Source organism: Ambystoma mexicanum, chromosome 5p (assembly GCF_040938575.1).
Source record: "Ambystoma mexicanum isolate Mex_15411 chromosome 5p, UKY_AmexF1_1, whole genome shotgun sequence".
Classification (NCBI taxonomy): Eukaryota; Metazoa; Chordata; class Amphibia; order Caudata; family Ambystomatidae; genus Ambystoma; species Ambystoma mexicanum.
Window position 1 is genome coordinate 77,628,616 of NC_090930.1, and position 23,954 is coordinate 77,652,569.

Consider the following 23,954-nt stretch of genomic DNA (forward strand, 5'->3'; position numbering starts at 1 on the left):
ACGAAATCCACAGCCATATGCATGCTAGCCCAACCAAAAGGATCATCACCACCCCAAAACCACTTGCGACTCATAACCATCTATATCGAGGTGCAAACACCATCACAAACGAGTGTACCTGTGCATGCGTCTGTCAAAACAGATTCCATCAGATGGGAATGTTAACGTGCATGGACACAAGTGTCTGAGGGCGCCTCGAGACAGGGAGGGCTCAACAAGGCCAGATGGACGATGGTCCCACAATGGCAGCCCTGCATCACATAGCGTAGGGGAGGCGGATAGATCCCAAGAAGCCCTGTACATGGCAAACTCTGTATCAAATCACCTGCCCATGCATCCATCCATCATTCCCTCATCCCGGGATCAAAATGCCTGAATAATTACTCACATAACATTAGAAACATCCATTGAGTCCGTGCGTTATGCAGCCTGCTAAATCCACAGTGCCCCAGCCCGTAATTCCAGTGTTGTGAAGTAACATGTTTTTGGGAACGGACGGCCTCATCGCCCACGTAGCTATTGCGCATCCCAAACTATTCATATCAATCATTGCTCCCTCGCCATGGGCCCTGTCTCAAGGACATAGAACAATAGAACGTTACATTTGCAGTCAGACCTGTGGGCATCTCCTCGCCGCTAGCTGGAAACCGAAAGCGCCGCCCCTCGAATTCCTCATTTGCAACATCACGTCGAAAAGGCATCTGTGGCCGTTTGAAATCACTAATTATTCCATCGAGTGCGGCTGTGTGTGAAAATGGCAACTGCCTTCACCCACGAATGGGACGCCCCGCCCGTCGTTGAACCTCGGTGCAGTGATGCATGAGGGTCCACCGTTACTCGAGTACTACGTTCCACTGACCCCTCACAAGTCAGTTCGCGACTGCACAGATAGTATGTGAAACAATGGGACCACAGCAGAATGAACATATCAACCAATCTTACACGGCCATCGGGTACAAATACATGATTGCAATACCAAGATACAAATCCCCGAATTGCAGCGTTGTGCGCGGGACGTGCTCGGCCAAAGGGGAGAGCAGTTTGCACAGGTGGAATCAATCACCACAGGTGGAGGCCATACAGCCTGAAAACACATAAATTGCACAGCCAGTCTCCTCCCACAACCACACCGAAATGCTACCGGCAGGACTCGCGATGTTGGCCCTGGGGGACCTGATAGCACTGCAAGCGCTCCGACTCCAAGAAGAAGACGAACACCAACTACAACCAGCCGCACGGAGGAGACGCAGGAGGAGGAGGAGGCCAAGGCAGGGCCAGCAAGGGCTGCCAGCACAGCCACTACCACCACGCAGGCAGCCCGCAATCCCACGCCTCCGAGCACATCCGTTCAACCTCACTGATGAGCAGATCCACACCCTCTACCGTCTGGACCGGGACACCATAACCGCCATTGTGGACATGACACAGGCTGACCTTGTCAGCATGATAGATAGCCCAACCGCCATCCCACCCCTACTGAAGGTGGTGTCTGTACTCCACTTCCTGGCCACAGGCACCTACCAGCACACAGTCGGACAGTTGCATGGCATTTCTCAGCCACTGTTCTCACGGACACTATTGCAAGTGCTCGATGCCCTCCTGAAGCACGCAGACGACTACATCTCTCTACCACGCTCGGAGCAGGAAATAACCAACACAAAAGTGGGATTCCATGCACTTGCCGGCATACCGGGTTGCATTGGTGCCATCGACTGCACCCATGTTGAATTGGTCGTCCCACATGCCATGGAGGCCCAGTACCGCAACCGAAAACAATTTCATTCCCTGAATGTACAGATGGTGTGTGACTCCAACAGGATCATTACACATTGTTGTGCCCGATTCCCTGGATCAACCCATGATTCGATGGTCTTGAGGAACTCTACAATACCACGCTACATGGAGCGACACGCAGGGAACAGATCCTGGCTACTCGGTGAGTCTCATTACATGCATGATGATGTGGGGTATGTGAATTGGCATTGACTTGCCAGGAAGGGGGGGGGGGTGTGCGTACGTATCAATGGCATTCCACATCATACGTTTCTCGTCCACATACAGGTGATGCTGGATATCCACTGAAGAGATGGCTCCTCACACCAGTCCGGAACCCACGGGACCAGCATGAGGAGGACTACAACCATGCCCACTCACGTACCCGTGTAGTCATTGAACAGGCATTCGGCCTACTGAAGACCCGTTTCCGCTGCCTCAGCAGGTCTGGCGGGGCACTCCTGTACCGCCATGAGAAGGTTGCAAAGATGGTGATGGCATGTGTCATGCTCCACAACATGTGCGTACGTAGAAATGTGCCCATGCCCCCTGACGCAGAACTGCAAGCACCTGATGATGGTCATGATGAGGGTGGGGATGTGGCAGCACCTCATGGAGTCTGCGAGGCACCGGAGGCCCGTGACATTCGTCAGCATCTCATTGATGTATGCTTCTAGCACTCACGCCTGGTGGCTGATACATGGACATGGGACTCGTGGCACTGCGTGTGTCTGGGACATGCACAATATGGACTGTACGCCTATGATGGCCTAGTACACAAAGATCAATGTCCACACTTCTCATTGGTTGATCGTGCACTTTTTATGGCATATGTGATATCATGTTGAACACCCTATCGACCCGCCACCCAAGTGAGCCCAACACACCCCCTCCACCCTCCTACCTCCCCCCCGAACACCAGTGTCCAAAGATGCTCATTGTAAGTGGGCTGTCGCTATTGCATGCCCCCTCTGCGGGTATCAGGGGCACCCCTGCCTGTGGAGCGCAGGTTCCTCCCAGATCTACGTTGGGGGCTGCCCTGGACGGAACTTGCAACGGATGATGTGTCTGCCTGCTCACGTCCATGCATGTCCCTAAGGGTTTGCGAGAGCTCAGTGAGCACACGGCGCACTGCGGCAAGTTCGGCACATACGTCTTTGGACGTCGCATGCAGTTCCCCCCTCAGGCTCTCGGTGCTTCTCTCAATTTGTGCCCTTAGCGTCTCTGTACCTCTCTCCATTTCTGCCCTAAGTGTCTCAGTTGATGTTTCTATGTCTGCCTTAGTGCCCCCACATTCATCGGCATGGTCCTTGAGGAGTGTGGCCAGTTGCTGCTGTTGTTCGATCAACTGGTCGAGGGACTGTTGCCTCTGCTGGGCCATGGCCATTTGCGGGGGTGTCACAGAGGGGCTGTTGTCCTCATGTTGCCTTGCCACAGGGCTTTTGGGGGATGGCCAGTCGTCGTCTGGTGGGTGCCCCTGCGTGGTATCCTCATGTTGTATGGGATGGAACAGACAGGGGGATTGGGACAGGTCATGGATGGATCTGACTTCGGCATCCCCGTTTTCTGTGTCCGAGCATGCTGCCATCAATGGGGTGTCACCTATGGTGCTGCTGCCACCAGAGGCAGTGCCTTCTGTGGCATCCATTGGGGGGACCTGTGGTGGTGGTGTTGTGGGCATGCTGGCTGCTGGGGTGCCTGTTGATGTTCCCTCCTCTGTGCTGCCACCTGATTTGTGCTGCTGCCGTGTCTTGATGCGTGCAGCTGAGGTGGAGGGTCTCTGGCCGTTGGTCTTGGCCCTCTTTGCAGGTGTGCTGGTAGGGGTGTCCTGTAGCTCGTCGTTTGGATCGGACCCTGTGGTGGAGTAAAGGAGGGCGAGGGTTATTGATGGGTCTGTGGGAATTGGAATGGCATTGTATCACATGCATTGTGGTGGTACCTGAGGGTGATTTGGGTCGGGGCCTTGGAGGTGCTTTGATTTGTGTGTGGAGTGAGGGTGCAGTTGTCTGGCAGCCTGCAGTTAGGGTGTGCCTGCTGCACGTGTAGTGCGTGTATTAGGGGTTTTTAATTATTTATGTATTTATTGTGGGTTTTAACGTGCGCTTGCAGGCCGATGTGTGTGGACGTTCTCCTGGACATGTGTTTCTGTTGCACTATGTGGACGCATGGTACTTCACATGGATGGACTGTGTGGATTTGGCATTGTTTTATCTGGCCCACCTACCTGAATCTTCGGATGTCTGCACTCCTTTCTCCATCCCTCCGACTCCCTCTATGCTCTCCATTCCGATGGTGGAGGCACAGATTTCTTCCCAGGGGGTCAACTTGATGGGTGATTCAGGACCTCCCCCGGTGGCTGTGGCAATGTTGCGGTTGGCAGAGAGTATGCTGCGGACGCGTATCCGCAGGTCGTCCCATCGCTTGCGGCATTGCTGTGGGGTGCGGGGTGCGGTCCCCACCGCACTTACCCGCTGTGCCACCAGAGCCCATATGGCCTTCTTGTTTGCAAGTGCCGTTCTGGTCATTTGCGTGGAGAAGACGACGGCAGCATTCTCCTGGAGGGTCTCTGTTAGCACGGTGAGTTCCTCACGGGAGAAGTGGACCTGCCGCTTGCGGTCGCACGCTTTCTTCGCTACTTTTCCCATTTTTCTTGGTTTCGCTAGGGTGGTTGACGGGTTGGGGTGTGTTTCAGGGTAGTGATTTTAGTGGTTGTGTGGTTTCAGTGTATTTATAGGTGTACGCCGGGATGTTTCCCGTTCCGGGCCCATGTTTTAACTTCCGTTTCCGTATATTTCCGGCCACCGTACTTTCCGGTAGGCGCACACTGCGGTGACCGCTTAGAGGGGTGGCGGTATTGCACCTAGGGCGCCGTACGGCGGCGGTGTGGGCCGTTTTGGGGTCATTTCCGCCATCGCGGACTTTGCACTTCCGCCATGCCGTGGTGCTCGTGCCCGATGGGTCGGAATGGGCCGCACTTTGCTCCTTCGTGCAATGGCGGAAACGCTATTTACGCTGTGGCGCTCCGGTCAGTCGCTTTCCGCCAGGGTCGTAATGAGGGCCCATGACTAAATATTCCTACAAGAATCAATTGAAGTTATATTCTCTTCACTAATACATGATACGGACTATGTACCATGGTTCACTCACTCCAGTGGAACGGATTGGAGTGCATGAAGCAGATTGGAATGTATGGAACAGATTGGAGCGCATAGAATTACGCGACATACATGGAATGGTTTGGAGTGCTTAGAACTTTTGAAAGAGCATGTAACCCATCATATCACATCACCACGCTTACTCTCTTCTTTACACCACCACTCAACTAGAACACAGAGATACTATGACACCATTTGCTATAGCTGTTCTCATACCAACATCCGCCTCATACTCCCCATCACTCTAACTAAACACTGCTGGTTACACACCCTCCAGCCAGGCGTTCTCCCCAGGCCTAACGCAGCCAGAATCGGTCTGAATAAAACCTGCCAGAACAAACACATACTCTTCATCTCTCAACCACCACACCTAACACTAAGAAGCAGCTATTACACGAATGCCACACTAGCTGCACACATATACGGTGCTCACACGCACCTTTGACTCTCTCTACTCTCTCTACTGACTTGAACTTCGGTTCCCGAGGGTGTTCAACCTACCAGCGCCTTGAGACTATACCAATGGTACATAAGGCGCTATATAAATGCAAAATAACATAACATAACAGTGTTCACACATAGATTACACTACCAGGCGGCAAGTCAGGCACCAGTCTGTTATACATGACCCTCAACTATCCAACTCTTTACAGACCTAGCAATGCTGCAATCTATGCCAATCTTTACGTCCGCATCTTAAAATGAGAAGGAAACTGAACATATAACTATACAAATCAGTGAGACTGGAGCATATTTTATTTGTTGTCATTACATTATGGGCTTTGAAGGGAATCACTACATGTCGCTTTCACAAATTCTCCATTCGTGTTAGAACATGATATTGGATTGGTTGGGATCCATTGAGCATTTGGGATGCTCATGGAGGGCTTTTCGTAAGCTGACACAACACACTCCCTGCTCGGAGTATGGACTACAGTGAAACGATGAAATAAAAGTGAGGCCAGCCCCCATGCAGGGTCTGGGTTAATGGTGGCAATCCTGTCTGTTGCACCATCTATCTGATCTGGAGCAGCTTCTTTGGATAATCCATTTCTGGAGCACTAGATTTTGATCCTAGCTGAGAATCAGGTGCTTGAGGCCTAACATTTGATTATGATCTGCCTGTCTTCTTTGGACAATTGGGATGGCCAGTGCTGGGGAATGGGATCTCCATCCTAGCTGTGAATCAAGTGATCTGCACCATCTATTTGATCAGAAGCTGCCCATCGTCTTTGGGTACTATGGCAGCCAGTGCGGGGCATGGGATCTCCCGCCTAGCTGGGAATCAGGTGATCCTCACCACCCATTTGACCAGAAGCTGCCCATCGTCTTTGGGTACTATGGCAGCCAGTGCTGGGTCATGGGATCTCCATCCTAGCTGGGAATCAAGTGATCTGCACCATCTATTTGATCAGAAGCTGCCCATCGTCTTTGGGTACTATGGCAGCCAGTGCGGAGCATGGGATCTCCCTCCTAGCTGGGAATCAGGTGATCCTCACCATCCATTTGATCAGAAGCTGCCCATCGTCTTTGGGTACGATGGCAGCCAGTGCGGGGCATGGCATCTCCATCCTAGCTGGGAATCAGGTGATCTGCACCATCTATTTGATCAGAAATTGGCCATTGTCTTTGGTTACTATGGTGGTCAGTGCTGAGGCTTGGGATCCCCCTCCTAGCTGGGTATCAGGTGATCCGCACCATCTATTTGATCATAAACTGCCCATCGTCTTCGGGTACTATGGTGGCCAGTGCTGGGGCATGGAATCTCCATCCTAGCTGGGAATCAGGTGATCTGCACCATCTATTTGATCAGACGTTGTCCATCATCTGCAGGTACTATGGCGGCCAGTGCTGGGGAATGGGATCTCCATCTTACCTAGGAATCAGGTGATCTGCACCATCTATTTGATTAGAAGCTACCCATCGTGTTTGGGTACTATGCAGTCAGTCCTGGGGAATGGGATCTCCATCCTAGCTGAGAGTCAGGTGATCCGCACAATCTATTTGATCAGGAGCTGCCCATCGTCTCCGGGTACTATGGCAGCCAGTGCTGGATCATGGGATCTCCATCCTAGCTGGGAATCAGGTGATCTGCACCATCTATTTGATCAGAAGCTCCCCATCGTCTTCGGGTACAATGGCAGCCAGTGCTGGGGCATGGGATCTCCCTCCTAGCTGGGAATCAGGTGATCCTCACCATCTATTTGATCATAAACTGCCCATCGTCTTCGGGTACTATGGTGGCCAGTGCTGGGGCATGGAATCTCCCTCCTAGCTGGGAATCAGGTGATCCTCACCATCTATTTGATCAGAAGTTGTCCATCGTCTGCAGGTACTATGGCAGCCAGTGTGGGGAATGGGATCTCCATCCTACCCGGGAATCAGGTGATCTGCACCATCTATTTGATTAGAAACTACCCATCGTGTTTGGGTACTATGCAGTCAGTCCTGGGGAATGGGATCTCCCCCCTAGCTGGGAGTCAGGTGATCCTCACCATCTATTTGATCAGAAGCTGCCCATCGTGTTTGGGTACTATGCAGTCAGTCCTGGTGCATAGGATCTCCATCCTAGCTCGGAATCAGGTGAACTGCACTATCTATTTGATCAGGAGCTCCCCATCGTCTTCGGGTACTATGGCGGCCAGTGCTGGGGAATGGGAGCTCCATCCTATCTGGGAATCAAGTGATCCTCACCATCTATTTGATCAGAAATTGGCCTTTGTCTTTGGATACTATGGTGGCCAGTGCTGGGGAATGGGATCTCCCTCCTAGCTGGGAATCAGGTGATCCTCACCATCTATTTGATCATAAACTGCCCATCATCTTTGTTTAGTATGGTGGCCAGTGCTGGGGAATAGGAGCTCCATTTTAGCTGGGAATCAGGTGATCTGCAACATCTATTTGATCAGAAATTGGCCATTGTCTTTGGGTTCTATGGCGGCCAGTGCTGGATCTTGGGATCCCCATCCTAGCTGGGAATCAGGTGATCTGCACCATCTATTTGATCAGAAATTGCCCTTTGTCTTTGGGTACTATGGCGGCCAGTGCTGGGTCATGGGATCTCCATCCTAGCTGGGAATCAGGTGATCTGCACCATCTATTTGATCTTAAGCTGCCCATTGTCTTTGGGTACTATGGCCAGTGCTGTGGCATGGGATCTCCATCCTAACTTGGAACAGGTGTTTCTGCGGCCAAGTGGAGGAGGAATCCAGACTGGCCCCACTTGATGGATATGAATCTACAAATTACTAGATTTCTGTAAAAAAAAAGTCTGCCAATGTCTGTGTTAAAAACACTTAATCTGAAGAAGTGACAGTAATTCACCATTTCAGTTAATGTTGGTATTAGTTGTATTATTTTTCATGACAACATGGTTGCTTGCTGCAGTGGCTTGATAAGAGCCTAAACTTGTCTTCTCTCTCTCAGCAGGTTGGACCTGATCTCCTGATGATAAACTCTTTTCTATATAATCAGAGTTTCCAAGCACCTCTTCATGGAGGCAGGAGCCACGCGAGGACCAGACGTGACACCGGGAACTTCACAAGTAAGAAATAAGCTGTTAAACTTTGTCTCAAATATTAGTGAAGGCTGAACAGTAAGAGTCTGAGGAATCTTGAGTATACAATCCTTCCACAGCACAGCTTTTACTAAATACAATGTAATCATTTATCATCTGCTGCATATGTTTACACCTAATTACTGTGCATTATCAGTGTTCGAATATGCAGGGCCCCATTACAAATTGTCTGTATTTCTGACATAAATACCACCAAACCTGTTTACCGTTACCACCACTCCATCTGGCAGATTTACCACCAGACTAGTAGTGGATAACGGTGTTGTGAATCCCAATTGTTGGCATCCTTAGGGCTCAACAGGAGTCTTGGAGGCATTACCATGGACAGTAATTTTGCCCATGGCTCGTACCAGTGGTTGTAATACTTCCAACAAAGTGGTGGTGCTGGTTCCACCACTTTTCCCTGAAAATAAGAACTCAGCGATGAGGAAGAGTGGTAGGAAGGGATTTACTGCACTTTACCAGCAGCCTGTAATGAGGCCCAGATTACTTGCACTAGAAACAATAGATACACATACATGGATCAAGGAGCTGGTTGAGTGGCAGAAGAATTAAGAACAAAGAGCAACTCAGGTAGTGGGAGACATAGGACACAGGAAAGTTGTGAGTGGAGGAAAAGGGATTAGAGGAGGGCAAGTCAGTATGTTCACTGTAATGTAGGTTAATCATGTTTCCTGCTATAATGTGCTGTGCTGTGTAAGTAGAAAAGAAGGGGAAAGGGAGGCTTTCTGGTGGGGTCAAGGTAGTTGTTGGGAGTCTATTGTCCCCCCCATAGAGAGGATGTTCAGAACTAAACATTATGAAGAATTAGATGTATTTAGATGTTATTTAAAAAAGATATTTAACAATGTACGAACAAAAGAAACTTTAGTTGAAATGTACCTGATAAAAATGCAAGCATAGAATGACATATAGAGAAGAAATTGCATATGGCTGGTTCTCAAGCATTGGATATTTCAGAGTAGCATCGCCTTAGACTAATTTCCTTTTGTCATGCTAGGTATACCCGGTTGCCATCATAATAGAAATATCCATAAAGTAAAACCTTTGCAAAGAATCCACCTCTTTTTGGTCCATGTGACCCCAATGTGGTGGCTAACCTGAATGCCCCCTCCCTCTAGAGGTCATCTGTAGGGTTGTTGTGACAAGTAGAAGAATTATTGGATAGACCCTCCATAAAGAATGCATTTATCATCTTCATCAAGATCATACTGCAGAGGATTTGAAACAAACAGTAAAGAATCATCTCGGCAGCCTTCTTCGTAAATGTAAGTGAGGGGTTAGTAGTTTCCATAGGCGATGAATTTGTGAGAATGGTCCAAGCCTCTGTTGAAATTCTAGTAGGGTGTATTCCAACCTCTCTAGATAATGTACCCAATCTGAACAAATGGCACCATAAGGAAAGAAGACCAAGACATGCTGGACCCTACAAGTAAACTTCAAAAGAAGCCGGGTAAGGAAAAGTCATAGAAAGGTGGTCGAGATAGTTCTAGTGTCTTTGGTACCTAAGGACACCAAAGACACCCCTTCAACAGGACCCACTCATCCATTGTCCACCAAAATATCAATTATCAGAGGAAAAAACTGACCAATCAACGGCACCTCTATGAAGGTATCAAGCAAACACTGCCCCGTTAATTTCTGTGTTTCTTGGCTAATGAGTGTCAATGAGAAAATCCTCCTCCAAACATCCATAAATGGACAAAGCTTAACCAACAGAAGGAACACTCTGTACGGCCAAGGGACCAACAATAACCACAGTGGCATTGAAGTCAAGTCATTGTCAACATTGGGCTCCCTGTCTTGTTGATATGTATAGAGGTGATGGGGGGGAAAAAGACTCAGGAAACAATTAAATAACTGTCAACGACAAAAGCCACAGAGAGCTCTTCATCGACTTCAGAGAAATGCCGGTTTCAGATAGAACCCATAGATTGGAGGAATCTCCACTTATGGAGCAACTTCTTCTGTCAACCGTATCTCACATCTCACATTCCTGGGATTTCTAGGCAAATCGTGCTAGAAGAGTGTGTAGAATCAGAAGACGTAAGTGGCTTTCCTAGGGGTCGGATGCAAGGCATAAATTAGTTTTAAAAAATTGATTAGCATAGTTTGCTAACTAAACCTTTTGTGATTAGCAAACAAACATATTTGATTAGCAATTTTGAACTAATATTTTTAATGTCACCAGAGGTTATTTGTACCCAAGAACGAAAATGATCAACAATACAGCATTTGTGTGTACTGCTGAAGTAAGACATTAGTGAGATGAGTGTCTGTAAAATGTAAAGGTTTGTTTCATGAAGGGACACAATTAAATAAATAGATATAACAAAAAGGCTCTGAAAACAGGTTTTCAGTGCAGGGCTCTGTGCAGGTGGGTCCAGTCGGTTTTTCACAGGGAAGTGTCCCGTATATTGTATGACCTACATGCTCGACTCCTCGTTTGGTCTGCAAGGAGAATTTGAGATGTTTCCTAAATCAAAACATTCACAATGTTAAAGGAAAGTCATGTTAAAGGAAAGTCATAGCCTGAGACTAAGTACGTAGTATGGTATTGTGGCAGACATGGTAATTGTCAACTTCAGGTGGACAAGATGACCCTTGCCTGTCATTGATATGGTTTTCAATATAGCATTAAATACCATTTTCAGAGGAGGGCAGGGCTGCCAATGGCCCTCAACTCCGAGCCAGTTAGACCCAAGAACATCATTCCAGCCATCTATGTCTATGAACATTTTTTTTTATCACCATTAGTACTTGGAGCCACCATCCATGGTGTTGATTGATACCTTTTTTGGACTTTGGCACTTTTAAGAGTGGAAGAGATCGTTAGGTCTCTGCCCCTCAAGAGAGGAAGGCAGGGTGAGCTATGCTTTCAATGAAGAGGGTAATTGAAATAGCAAGCTGTGCCACACAAGTGTCAGTTTAATTAGCCAATCTACAGAATTGCATAGCAAATTGCTATTCAGCACTGCTTATTTTATGGCTTGGAATGAAGTTTCCTAAGAAGAGAAGAAAGAACCCTCCACATTGGCACCCGTAATGTTACAATCCTGATAAAGGGTTTTGTCCCAATATGAAAGGCCTAAGGCATATAGAAAGAACGTAATTGTATCAGAAGTGGCACCACAATGGGCCAGGCCTGCCTTTAAAGATTTGGAAGAAGAATCCTCTCGGGAGCACAGCTAAGTCGCATCATGTCCTGCATCCCACTGGCAAAGCAAGATTCGAGCGGAGCAGTTCCTCACAAAGGGACTCATCTTCCTCTAGTTATAGTCTCAGGGAGAGACCTCTGTCACTAGGTGATGTGCGAGCAGGCAGAAGGTAATGTGGTTACCCTAATGGGTGTGCAAGAAGTCTATGTGGGAGATGACTCTTTTGCCTCTGAAGAGGAGTAAATTCTGCATGACCAAGTGGACTATTAGGCTGAAGCATGTTATAGAAAAGCATGAAAAGAAGCTTCCTGTTTCCTTGGATTCATCTTCCAGCAGTAGCGCTGCATTTTAACAGATGATTCACAATGCATCCATCCGATTCAACATGCAAGCCCCAGAGGAGGCAATAAAGACCCTCCTATATCAGCCCTGGAAAGGACATTGAAAAATGACCACCTCTCATTGATAACCTCCTTGTGAATAGATAGTACACAGCTAGAAGAATCACCCAGAAAGGCAACATTAGATCTAATCATGTGATCAATGTGGTTTTAGAATCACTGATACAGGATTTATACAACTTGAGCCACTAAGGTTGGATGAAACAACCCTGTTTTAGACGCGTGGTCTAAGCAAACATTTTCACAATGCAGTTTGATGGTGAATAGCACTTGTGCAGTCAAATTGCTGTGTGCCTGACATCCTTTCCGTTTGTTTTGAGCATATAAGCTCTGAGGGTCAGGGCCCTCCTGCTCATCTTACCGCCACAGAGATAGGACAGTCCATCGCTGGCTTCTTTGTCATGCCCCAGATTTCAACAAGCCCAGTTTCACTACACAACATGAAGAACACAACAAGAGGAGAGGTCAAAGCATGTCTTAAGTTATCCAGGAATTTCTGACTCTCTCTCTGGCCATACGACCAAATTCAGTATCCCATTTGAAGGCATGGTGTGCCGCTTTCCACCAGCGGAGAAGAAAATAATAACAGACTACAAATAAGCTTCTTCAGTACATCATGAAGTTAGCCAACAAGTATTTTACTCCTAAAGCCCTACAGCAGCAGAGTTGGGAGGTGGAGACCCTACTGAAAAAAGGGCAATAGATGAAATGGCAGATAACCATCCAGGCCTGAGATTTAACTCGAGATCTTTCTTGGTACTCAAGAAATATCTCAAAGAGAGTCAGCGGTCCCAACAAATCCCTCAGGAAGTATTCCCTTTTTCCAGATGACCACTTGGCAAAGGGCATTCCAGTGCCTCAGCTGGAATGACTTCATTGCAACTATCGATTTAGAGGCTGCCTACGACATGCCAACGCATCAGTCACACAGGAGGTACCTACGTTTTTTCCAGTTGAAGGTGCTCCAGTTCCTGTTACTTTCAGCTGTGCAGGTATTCATGAAATGCCTAGTAACAAGGGCTGTAATTCTCTGCAGGAGCATGGTGTCAGTCAGTGGCGGAGCCCGGGGCATGGGGGGGCAGGAATGGTGGCCACTCACCTGGCTCCCCTGGTGCCCACCGCGCCCCCCAGCAATCTTCTGGTGTCCTATTATCTGCCCTCCCCACCACCAAAAGCTGCTTTCGCCACTGGTGTCAGTCTAATACTATCAGGTCAAGTGGATTGTCAGAGCACCCACTTTCTCGCAAGCACAAAAAACAATATAGGTATTTGAAGAGCTCAGCTTCTATGTCAACGTTTTAAAGTCAAACCTAATCCCAACACAAAGAAAATTATATTTGAGGGCTCACTTGGACACCCCCATACTGAGAGTTCATCCTTCCGAAGACTGTTAACAGCTTATAGTCACAGCCAGAGAGTTCAGCCTGAAGAAGACTGTCAACAACAGCTTATATTGACAGCCAGAGAGTTCAGCCTGAAGAAGACTGTCAACAACAGCTTATAGTGACAGCCAGAGAGTTCGGCCTGAAGAAGACTGTCAACAACAGCTTATAGTGACAGCCAGAGAGTTCAGCCTGAAGAAGACTGTCAACAACAGTGTTGCGCTCACCTTTTATCCCTGGGGGCGTCTGGAAGGCTCTGAGGTCTGGAACCCTGGATGCGTAGTTGCCCAGTGCTGAATAATTAATCTTAGTTATTTGTAGGGTGAGCTATCCGTCCTGCATTTCTTGTGCAGGGGCGCTTGACGTTTGTTGGCGAGCTGCTCGAGTTGCTTCACGGGTGCAGTACGCCTTCCTTGGGCCCAGGCCTGCTGTGACCCTGAATCTGCTGGTAGGCAGGTAGGTTTGTTAATTGTGAGTCTTTGTTCTGTTTATGGTGGGAATTCGTTAATGTCTTTATCTCCTTCTTTTCAGGTGCGAAGGTCTTGATGCTGGCGTGCCGGATGGAGAGGCACGTTTTCTAGGTAAGAGAAAGCACGAAGCGCAGCGCCTTTATTGTCTTTTGAAGCTAACCTGTGTTTTCTTCTTCTTCTCCTCACAGGCCGCTGTGGTGCTGCGAGTGGATGAGAGCGCGAAGAAAAACAGGCCCCCAGAATCCATTAAGGTAAGTACACCGCTGTGCAGTTGTTTAATATTGAAAGTGAACCTGAATATGTCTCTTTTCCTTTGCAGATGTTGCTGTGGTGCTTTGGATGGAAGTGTGGCGTAGCGTGTTGGAATTCAGGTAAGACTGATGAAATTCGATGTTTTAGAAGCGCGCGTTCTAATAATGTTTTTCCCTTTCTCGTTATTGCAGGTCGCAATGTTCGAACAGCAGCTGTGGTAGCGGTTCGCCGGAAGTCCTTAAGCTAGTATTCACAGGTGAGTGATGTTTCTTCTTCTCTCGGTTTCCACAGATTGCAGCACAGTTGAGATGCTGAGTGCTGGATGGTGTTTTCTCAGGTAAAACAGAATAAACTTGTTCTTGCAGGATTACAGGAAGATGCTGAAGACCAGGAGCCGGTCACGGTGAGCGTCACGCTGCGGGTTGCAGAATAACTCGAAGCGTGTTCTGTAGTCAGGGTGTGGTTTAAATAGCCCAGGTAAAGTAGTACCAGGGAAAGTAGTTCCAGGCCTGCCACACCCAAAACACTAGACCGCATGGCTTGGTTCTTAGAACTAGACTGGGTGGGTGCTTCCATGTTAGATTTAAAGGCTCATGTACATACATGGGACCTAGGTTGAACAGCCCTTCCTTCCTGCATATGAGCTTGGTGCCAAAGGTGCCAGGACCGGCTCCAGGAGCACTTTTGCAGTGGATTTAAGGCCCTCAGGGTTCTGGTGGGAGCCTGCCTGTGGCCCAACTTGTGCCCCCTCACAGTGATCATGACAGCACGCCCCCCCCAAGGCCTCTCTCATGGTATCCTTCCTGTCCGGTCCGGATTTGGTGGGGTCATCCAGGTGAAACCTCTTAATCAGACGTGGTGCGTGAATATGTTCACTTGGTTCCCAAGTTCTGTCTTGAGGCCCGTACCCTTTCCAGTCCACTAAATAGTATAGCTTAGATCTGGTACGTTTCGAATCCAGGATGTTTTTAACTTCAAATTCAGGCTCTCCATCAACTAGCACAGGCTTTGGTGGTGTTAAGACTCGGGTTCCTGGTTGTACAAGTTTTACAAGTGACACATGGAACACCGGATGAATTTGCATGCTTGGTGGTAAGGCTAACTTGACGGCCACCGGATTTATCACCGATTCGATGGTATAGGGTCCTAGATATCTTGGACGTAAGGTCCGGGTACCTTTTATGGGCACATGTTTTGATGCCAACCAGACTTCGTCTCCAACTTGGTAATCAGGAGCTTTCTTTCGATGCCGGTCCGCAAATTGTTTTTGTCTGTCTTTGGCTTGCAGTACATGTTCATTTGCCCTTTTGAAGGCTTGGGTTATGCTTGTGTGTAGAGTCTTTACCGCTGGCATTTCCAAGGTCATGGGGGAGTCTAGTTCAGAGGTGCGTGGATGTCTTCCGTATATTGTGTAGAACGGGCTTTGTCCCGTGCTGGTGTGTATGGAGTTATTGTATGCGTATTCCGCTATCCATAACAAGTCTTTCCTATTCTTTTCCACTTGATGCAGCATGCAACGTAGATACTGTTCTAATGTCTGGTTTGTTCTTTCTTTTTGTCCATCCGTTTGGGGGTGATGGCCAGTGGATAATCGAACAACGATTTGTGCCATGGTCCAACATTTCCTCCAGAAGTTGGATACAAATTTGCTTCCACGATCTGAGATTAGGACTGAGGGGAAACCATGCAGTTTTGTAATCTGTTCAAGAAATGCTTTTGCCTGACCGGTAGCGTTAGGAAGTCCTTTGAATGGAATGAAATGTGCCATGTTAGAGAACAGGTCTACAACTACCAGAATGGTATTAAAACCTTGACAGGGAGGTAAGTCCGTAATAAAATCAAGAGAAAGAGTATTCCAGGGAGCCGGTGGAATATCCAGTGGTTGTAGGAGGCCAGCTGGTTTCTGCTTTTGGGATTTATTCTGTGCACATATCCCACAGGATAGAACAAATCGAGCAATGTCCTTACGCCATATTGGCCACCAATAATTCTGTTTAACCTTGGTTAGAGTCTTAGCAATTCCAGGATGGCATTTGATCAGTGAATCGTGATAACCAGACATGACCAATTCTTGCAGCTCTTTACTTGGTAGATATAGTCGTTCCCTGAAGTAGGGTAATCCATCCAGAACTGTGTGATGTTCATTTTGGGAATTCCATTTCTGCAAGATCTCGGAGTTCATTAAGGTTCGAATCTTATCTTGAAGTTCACTCAGAGTCAATGTGGTGGTGAGTCCCAGTAGTTTATCAATTGGGATTATGGCAACAGAATCCAGGGTACTGTTCGTTTTCTCTTCAACACCCATATGAGACAAGGCATCAGCCTTCCCATTCCGAACTTCCGGTCGGTATGTTATTACGTAATCGTATTCTGCGAAGAATAGAGCCCACCGCAACTGTCTTGACGATTGGACTTTTGCTGACTTTAGGTATTGAAGGTTTTGGTGATCTGTGATTACTGTGATGGTATGTCTGGCACCTAATAAATACTGGTGGTGAGAATGTATGTGACCAACACACATTGCACAGCCCGAAAGGCATTACCTGATATTCGTACAGGTAATCCTTGGTGCGAAATGCAGTTTTCCATTCATCCCCTTTCTTAACACGTACAAGGTGGTATGCTCCTCTGAGGTCTAGTTTGGTGTAGATTCGGGCATACTTGACTTCGTCCAACAGTTCCGGGATAAGGGGCAAAGGATAGCGTTTTTTTACTGTGATTTGATTGAGTGAGCGGTAATCGATGCAAGTCCTCAAATCTCCTTCCTTCTTGGGTACGAAGAATAAGCAAGAGGCTGCCGGTGACTTTGACGGGTGGATAAACCCATTAGCCAGGCATTGATCCAGATAGGACTTCAAGGGGAGATTTTCGGTTTCCGTAAGTGCATAAATTCGACCACAAGGAACCTGTGCGTCAGGTATCTAGTCGATCTGACAGTCATAGGGCCTATTTGGCGGTAATGTGTTAGCCTGTTCCTTCTGAAAAACATCTTGATAATCCTGATATTCTTTTAGTAAGGTGCCCATTGATTCCGCAATCACCGATGCTATTCCTTGAACAGCTTTCAGGTTTGGCTGTGGTATAGATTTCAGGTAGCAAGCATGGACGTATTCGTATGAAAAGGTCAGTCTCTTTGCACACCAGTCTATGTGGGGATTGCGAGTTACTAACCATGGCATCCCTAAGATCAACTGGAACTGAGGAGCTTTGATGAGGTCAAACGTGATTGCTTCTTGATGTCCATCCTGACATAGAAGGGTTAATTCTGTTGTGCATTGGGTTACTGGTCCCGAAGCAATTTCTGTACCGTCAACAGTAGTTACCTTTTCAGTTGCTGGTTTTGTGCATAAGGGACATCCCATTTCTGTTGCCAGATCTCGATCTATGTAATTACCAACTGCTCCGCTGTCTATATATGCCTCTATGGCATGCATCCGTGATGGCCGTTGGTGATTGATCAAGGTTACTGGTAGGGCGAAATGTGAGGTCTGTAACTCATCCTTTTCGCTCGTCAAGCGGACCTCTACGCTTGCCGGGCCTGGTAGTTTTCCGATTCCTTTCCATCATCTTCTTTCTCTGTAGTGCCTACCACCTTCCTTGGAGGTTTCACTGGGCATTCTTTGAGGTAGTCACCCTATTTACCACAGTATAGGCATAACTGTAGCTGTCTCCTCTTGTCTCTTTCACCCTTAGTTAAAGGGGGTTGTACTCCTCCAATCTGCATGGGTTCTATGGTATTTTTTGATGGACGTTGAACATTACCTTTTGAACATACGTACATGGCACGATTTTCAAGTCTACTTCGGTCTGTTCTTCGATCCTGTAATCTGTGGTCCAACTGAACTACCAGGTTGATAATGTTATCTGTACTGGATTGACTGATGATGGTGTAGCGACGGATGGGGCGAATCCACGCAATGGAGCCTGCCACGCCTGTGTTTATAGTAACTGTTTGCTTAGTTCATCAGTACGGTCTTTTGTGACCATTAACTCTCGTCTTAATGCATTAGTTTCCTGCCGGGCTGCGTGTACCTCAACGCGTAATTGTCCCAAAAGCTGGACTAACTGATCAGTTTCAGATGTCTCCATGACGCCAAGGTGATAAGGTTTAAAGACTTTGAGTTCTGTAACGCTCACCTGATATCCCCGGGGGAGTCTGGAAGGCTCTGAGATCTAGAACACTGGATGCGTAGTTGCCCAGTGCTGAATAATTAATCTTAGTTATTTGTAGGGTGAGCTATCCGTCCTGTGTTTCATGTGCAGGGGCGCTTGACGTTTGTTGGCGAGCTGCCCGAGTTGCTTCACTGGTGCAGTACGCCTTTCTTGGGAAGAATAACTCGAAGCGTGTTCTGCAGTCAGGGTGTTGTTTATATAGCCCAGGTAAAGTATTACCAGGGAGAGTAGTTCCAGGCCTGCCACACCCAAAACCCTAGACCGCATGGCTTGGTTCTTAGAACTAGACTGTGTGGGTGCTTCCATGTTGGATTTAAAGGCCCGTGTACATAAATGGGACCTAGGTTGTACAGCCCTTCCTTCCTACATATGAGCCGGTGCCAAAGGCGCCAGGACTGGCTCCAGGAGCCCTTTTGCAGTGGTTTTAAGGCCCTCATGATTCTCATGGGAGCCTGCTTGTGGCACAACCTGTGCCCCCTCACAGTGGTCATGACAGCCAGCCTATAGTGACAGCCAGAGAGTTCAGCCTGAAGAAGACTGTCAACAACAGCTTATAGTGACAGCCAGAGAGTTCAGCCTGAAGAAGACTGTCAACAACAGCCTGCAGAACAAAAGAGAGGGGGGAGTGTCCCGAAAGCAGTGGTGGAATTGGACTGAAACTAGACAAGATCAATGGGGTCCACACTGCTATATAATCAATTTGAAAAATTACTTAAGAGATGACTTAATTAATAAGTGTATCAAGGCGATATCACCGAACCAACAAGTTAAGGCTGCAGCAAACTCTGAAAGCAATCAAGATAGTCTCATGGCAAAAAATAGTAAATATTTATTTTTCAAAGGGCATCATGGAGAATGAATAAAACAGTCTTGTAAATGAATAAATAAACTGGTCTTCAGTTAAACAAAAACGCGGAAAATCAAAAACAATGGATTAGAACAGTCACTTTGCTCATGGAAATGAAGTAAAAAACTTGAAAAAATGAACTGAAAAATAAATTGAAAAATAAATTGAAAAATAAACTGTCCGGATCGAACGTAAGTGTAATAGCAAACAATATAAACTGAAAAGAAGTGCCAACTCCCGGTGTTGACTTGTATTCAGTCAACACTCTAATTATTGGGTTGATACATTTTTTATACAAATTTTTCGGGTTCAGCCTGAAGAAGGCTGTCAACAACAGCCTATAGTCACAGCCAGAGGGTTCAGCCTGAAGAAGACTGTCAACAACAGCTTATAGTGACAGCCAGACAGTTCGGCCTAAAGAAGACTGTCAACAACAGCTTATAGTGACAGCCAGAGAGTTCAGCCTGAAGAAGACTCTCAACAACAGCCTGTAGTCGCAGTCAGAGAATTCAGCCTCAAGCAGGCTGTCAACAACAGCTTATAGTGACAGCCAGAGAGTTCAGCCCGAAGAAGGCTGTCAACAACAGTTTATAGTGACAGCCAGAGAGTTCAGCCTGAAAAAGGCTGTCAACAACAGCATATAGTCACAGCCAGAGAGTTCAGCCTGAAGAAGGCTCTCAACAACAGCTTATAGTGACAACCAGAGAGTTCGGCCTGAAGAAGACTGTCAACAACAGCTTATAGTGACAGCCAGAGAGTTCAGCCTGAAGAAGACTGTCAACAACAGCTTATAGTCACAGCCAGAGAGTTCAGCCTGAAGAAGGCTGTCAACAACAGCTTATAGTGACAACCAGAGAGTTCTGCCTGAAGAAGACTGTCAACAACAGCTTATAGTGACAGCCAGAGAGTTCAGCCTGAAGAAGGCTGTCAACAACAGCATATAGTCACAGCCAGAGAGTTCAGCCTGAAGAAGGCTGTCAACAACAGCTTATAGTGACAACCAGAGAGTTCGGCCTGAAGAAGACTGTCAACAACAGTTTATAGTGACAGCCAGACAGTTCAGCCTGAAGAAGACTGTCAACAACAGCCTCTAGTCACAGCCAGAGAGTTTAGCCTGAAGAAGGCTGTCAACAACAGCTTATAGTGACAGCCAGACAGTTTGGCCTGAAGAAGACTGTCAACAACAGCTTATAGTGACAGCCAAAGAGTTCAGCCTAAAGAAGACTGTCAACAACAGCCTGTAGTCGCAGCCAGAGATTTCAGCCTCAAGCAGGCTGTCAACAACAGCTTATAGTGACAGCCAGAGAGTTCAGCCCGAAGAAGGCTGTCAACAACAGTTTATAGTGACAGCCAGAGAGTTCAGCCTGAAGAAGGCTGTCAACAACAGCATATAGTCACAGCCAGAGAGTTCAGCCTGAAGAAGGCTGTCAACAACAGCTTATAGTGACAACCAGAGAGTTCGGCCTGAAGAAGACTGTCAACAACAGCTTATAGTGACAGCCAGAGAGTTCAGCCTGAAGAAGACTGTCAACAACAGCTTATAGTCACAGCCAGAGAGTTCAGCCTGAAGAAGGCTGTCAACAACAGCTTATAGTGACAACCAGAGAGTTCCGCCTGAAGAAGACTGTCAACAAGAGCTTATAGTGACAGCCAGAGAGTTCGGCCTGAAGAAGTCTGTCAACAACAGCATATAGTCACAGCCAGAGAGTTCAGCCTGAAGAAGGCTGTCAACAACAGCTTATAGTGACAACCAGAGAGTTCGGCCTGAAGAAGACTGTCAACAACAGCTTATAGTGACAGCCAGACAGTTCAGCCTGAAGAACACTGTCAACAACAGCCTCTAGTCACAGCCAGAGAGTTTAGCCTGAAGAAGGCTGTCAACAACAGCTTATAGTGACAGCCAGAGAGTTCAGCCTGAAGAAGACTGTCAACAACAGCCTGTAGTGACAGCCAGAGAGTCCAGCCCTAAGAAGGCTGTCAACAAGAGCATATAGTGACAGCTAGAGATTTCAGCCTGAAGGAGACTGTCAACAACAGCCTGTAGTGACAGTCAGAGAGTTCGGCCTGAAGAAGGCTGTCAACAACAGCTTATAGTGACAGCCAGAGAGTGCAGCCTGAAGAAGACTGTCAACAACAGCCTGTAGTCACAGCCAGAGAGTTCAGCCTGAAGAAGGCTGTGAACAACAGCATATAGTCACAGCCAGTGAGTTCAGCCTGAAGAAGACTGTCTACAACAGCTTATAGTGACAGCCTGAGAGTTCAGCCTGAAGAAGGCCTGCACCATCAGTCAATGTTAATCCCAGCTGGGCTGCTTTCTGCCTTCATGCGTTGGGCTAGACCCCACCAGTGTCTGCTCATGAAAACTGCAGGAAATCCTTGATACATGATGGGTTCAAGTCACAGGTGAGTGGAAGGACATAGCTATATTGGGCATCGAGGTCCACGAAGCACTTCAGTGATGGGCACAAATGCACAACTTGAGCAAGGGTTGCCATTTCAGGATCCTTGCCTGGTGCATACAATAAAGGCGGATGCTTCCATTCCAGGCCGGGGACTGCACCTCCGTGAACTGCCGATACAAAGGCTGTGGTCACTTGTTCAAAAACATCTTCACATCCACCTGTCAGACTTTTGAAATGTTGTAGCTTGTATACAGGCACCATGGGAAGGCCTATCAGATGCCACCCTGCCCTGAGAAGGGAGCTCGCTCTGAAACACTTGTGGTTAGACTGGTGGAAACCATTAAATAACCAACAAAACTAATGATACTTGAGGTGTGATGCCTCTTTCTTTATACAAGGACTTTTAGGATGATAATTTCTTGAGTAACATACTCTCTCACAACAGACAGTCTGGAGTCTGTTAAGGAAATATTGGCAGAGGGGCACTCCCCTCCAGGAGGGCCCACAATGTTCTGCGTGTTTGAGTATGAGGACCCCATTGCCTAGGAACAGGAGACAGGGTGATCGGTCTATGATGGCATCCTAGACCTTTCATGGGAGCTCTGTTACAGAAACACCATGGCGACATTCAACACGTATTGAAATCCAGTGTGGAGCGACAGCAATGAGAACACATCCGATCCAACTCTTGTCTGGCTCAAGTGACAGGCCCTGACTTTGGGGATCACAAATGGGCTCCCATTCTATTTTAGAACTGTCCAGGGTACTCACACACCACCACATTTCTCCGAGCCAGTAGTGGTACAACTGTTCTGTCTTTTCCAGCCATGTCTGAAACCCCCACAATGCAATTCTTTCTCCACTCGAAATGCCAGGCATTGGCAATTCCATTGCACCCTCCAAGTCTGGCTCACATTGTTGTGTTCCTCTGCACCTGGTATCACTCTCCTTTGCTTCCCTTGTCTTGGCACCTCTTCCCCTCCCAGGTGTTGAGTCTCACTCCTATGCCGCTTCAGACTGTCCCTCCTGCCCCAGTGCTCCTTCTCACTGAGGACTGGTTCTGCGTGTGCAATCCCCATTGCACGCTGGCCTCTCTCCGATTCCTCTTTCACATTTCCAGGGCCTGGTTCTCTCACCCATCCTTAGAGGCCCTCTCAGGTATCTGAATTGCATGCAATTGGGGTGTCTTTCTGTGCCCTCTCCATTGCTCACTGCTACTGTTTCAGACATGGGCCAGCATTCCGCATGTCTTGTCCCCCTACATATAAACTGCTCTTCTGCTCTACATGTATTCTCCAGCAGCTCACAGGGGTCTAGCATGTTCAACACCCTGGATTCTGCTGCCCACTACCTCTCACACATTTCTCTTCGGCCATTGTGCATGGGTTTGGCCACATGACGTCAGTGATGAAATAAGACTCTCTATTATTGTCCATGACTCATTGGCTGGCGATCACCGACTATAATATGCAAACACAAAGCATGACCAACGGTACCCTTGACATTTCTGGACCATGATTGCATGGACTTTACCAATACATGTTAACCCTTACTACTGGCTTCTGTTCCAGTCTGGGACCACGATATAGCGTCACCAAAATATGCACCTAGACCATGATTGATTGTCGCCTCTGTCCCATTTCAGCCCCGAGACTTCAATATCACCTGAGACATGAGCGGTCGGTCTCTCTCCTAGTCACTAACTAGAACCCGCATACGGCCGCCATGGCACCGCCGACTCGCCGCTCTTCTGCTGCTGGAGAATGGCGATAGACCCGTTCCATCCTGAACTACAGTAGCTGCTGCTATACTAGGCATCCAAGACTAACTGGACTTGTTTATGGAACCATCCAGCTCACCTCTGAGGTCGTTCTTTTTGTAAAATCGTTTTGTTTTTCTTGCAGGTCAGCAGCCTTTCATTCAAGTGGTTCCTGCAGAGAGCCGGACCCTCCTGCTCCAAGGTACTAATATTTGTAGCCCGTGGGGCATCACTGGCACGCTGCCATGCCTTCTCGGCTCCTACCATGGGCATAGTTGGTTCTCCATTGGTATGAACTTTCTGATTTAACGAATGTGTCTCCTGAATTATTACTCCTATAGATTGAAAGGTATGCTCTGTTATAATGTGATATGGTATACTATTGCAGCTTTATGCTCTATTATAATGTGATAGGGTACTATTTCTACTTTATGCTCCGTTATAATGTGATAGGATATACTATTGCTGATTTATGCTCTGTTATAAGGTGATAGGGTATACTATTGCTGATTTATGCTCTGTTATAAGGTGATAGGGTATACTATTGCTGTTTTATGTTCTATTATAATGTGATAGGGTATACTATTGCTGCTTTATGCTCTGCT

At 47.5% G+C, this 23,954-nt stretch overlaps 1 protein-coding gene across 3 annotated transcripts in view; it reads left to right on the top strand.

The window, feature by feature from the left end:
- LOC138480749 (tumor necrosis factor ligand superfamily member 13B-like) overlaps window positions 1–23,954 on the top strand; it is a 105,606-nt gene that overhangs the window by 22,093 nt on the left and 59,559 nt on the right. Inside the window, exons 2-3 of one of the 3 annotated variants that reach the window (XM_069612485.1) lie at window positions 8,355–8,472; window positions 23,495–23,551. In XM_069612485.1, coding sequence (XP_069468586.1) covers window positions 8,355–8,472; window positions 23,495–23,551 — 175 coding nt within the window. The remainder of the gene's footprint in view (window positions 1–8,354; window positions 8,473–23,494; window positions 23,552–23,954) is intronic. The other 2 variants (XM_069612486.1, XM_069612487.1) reach the window with 2 other exon arrangements.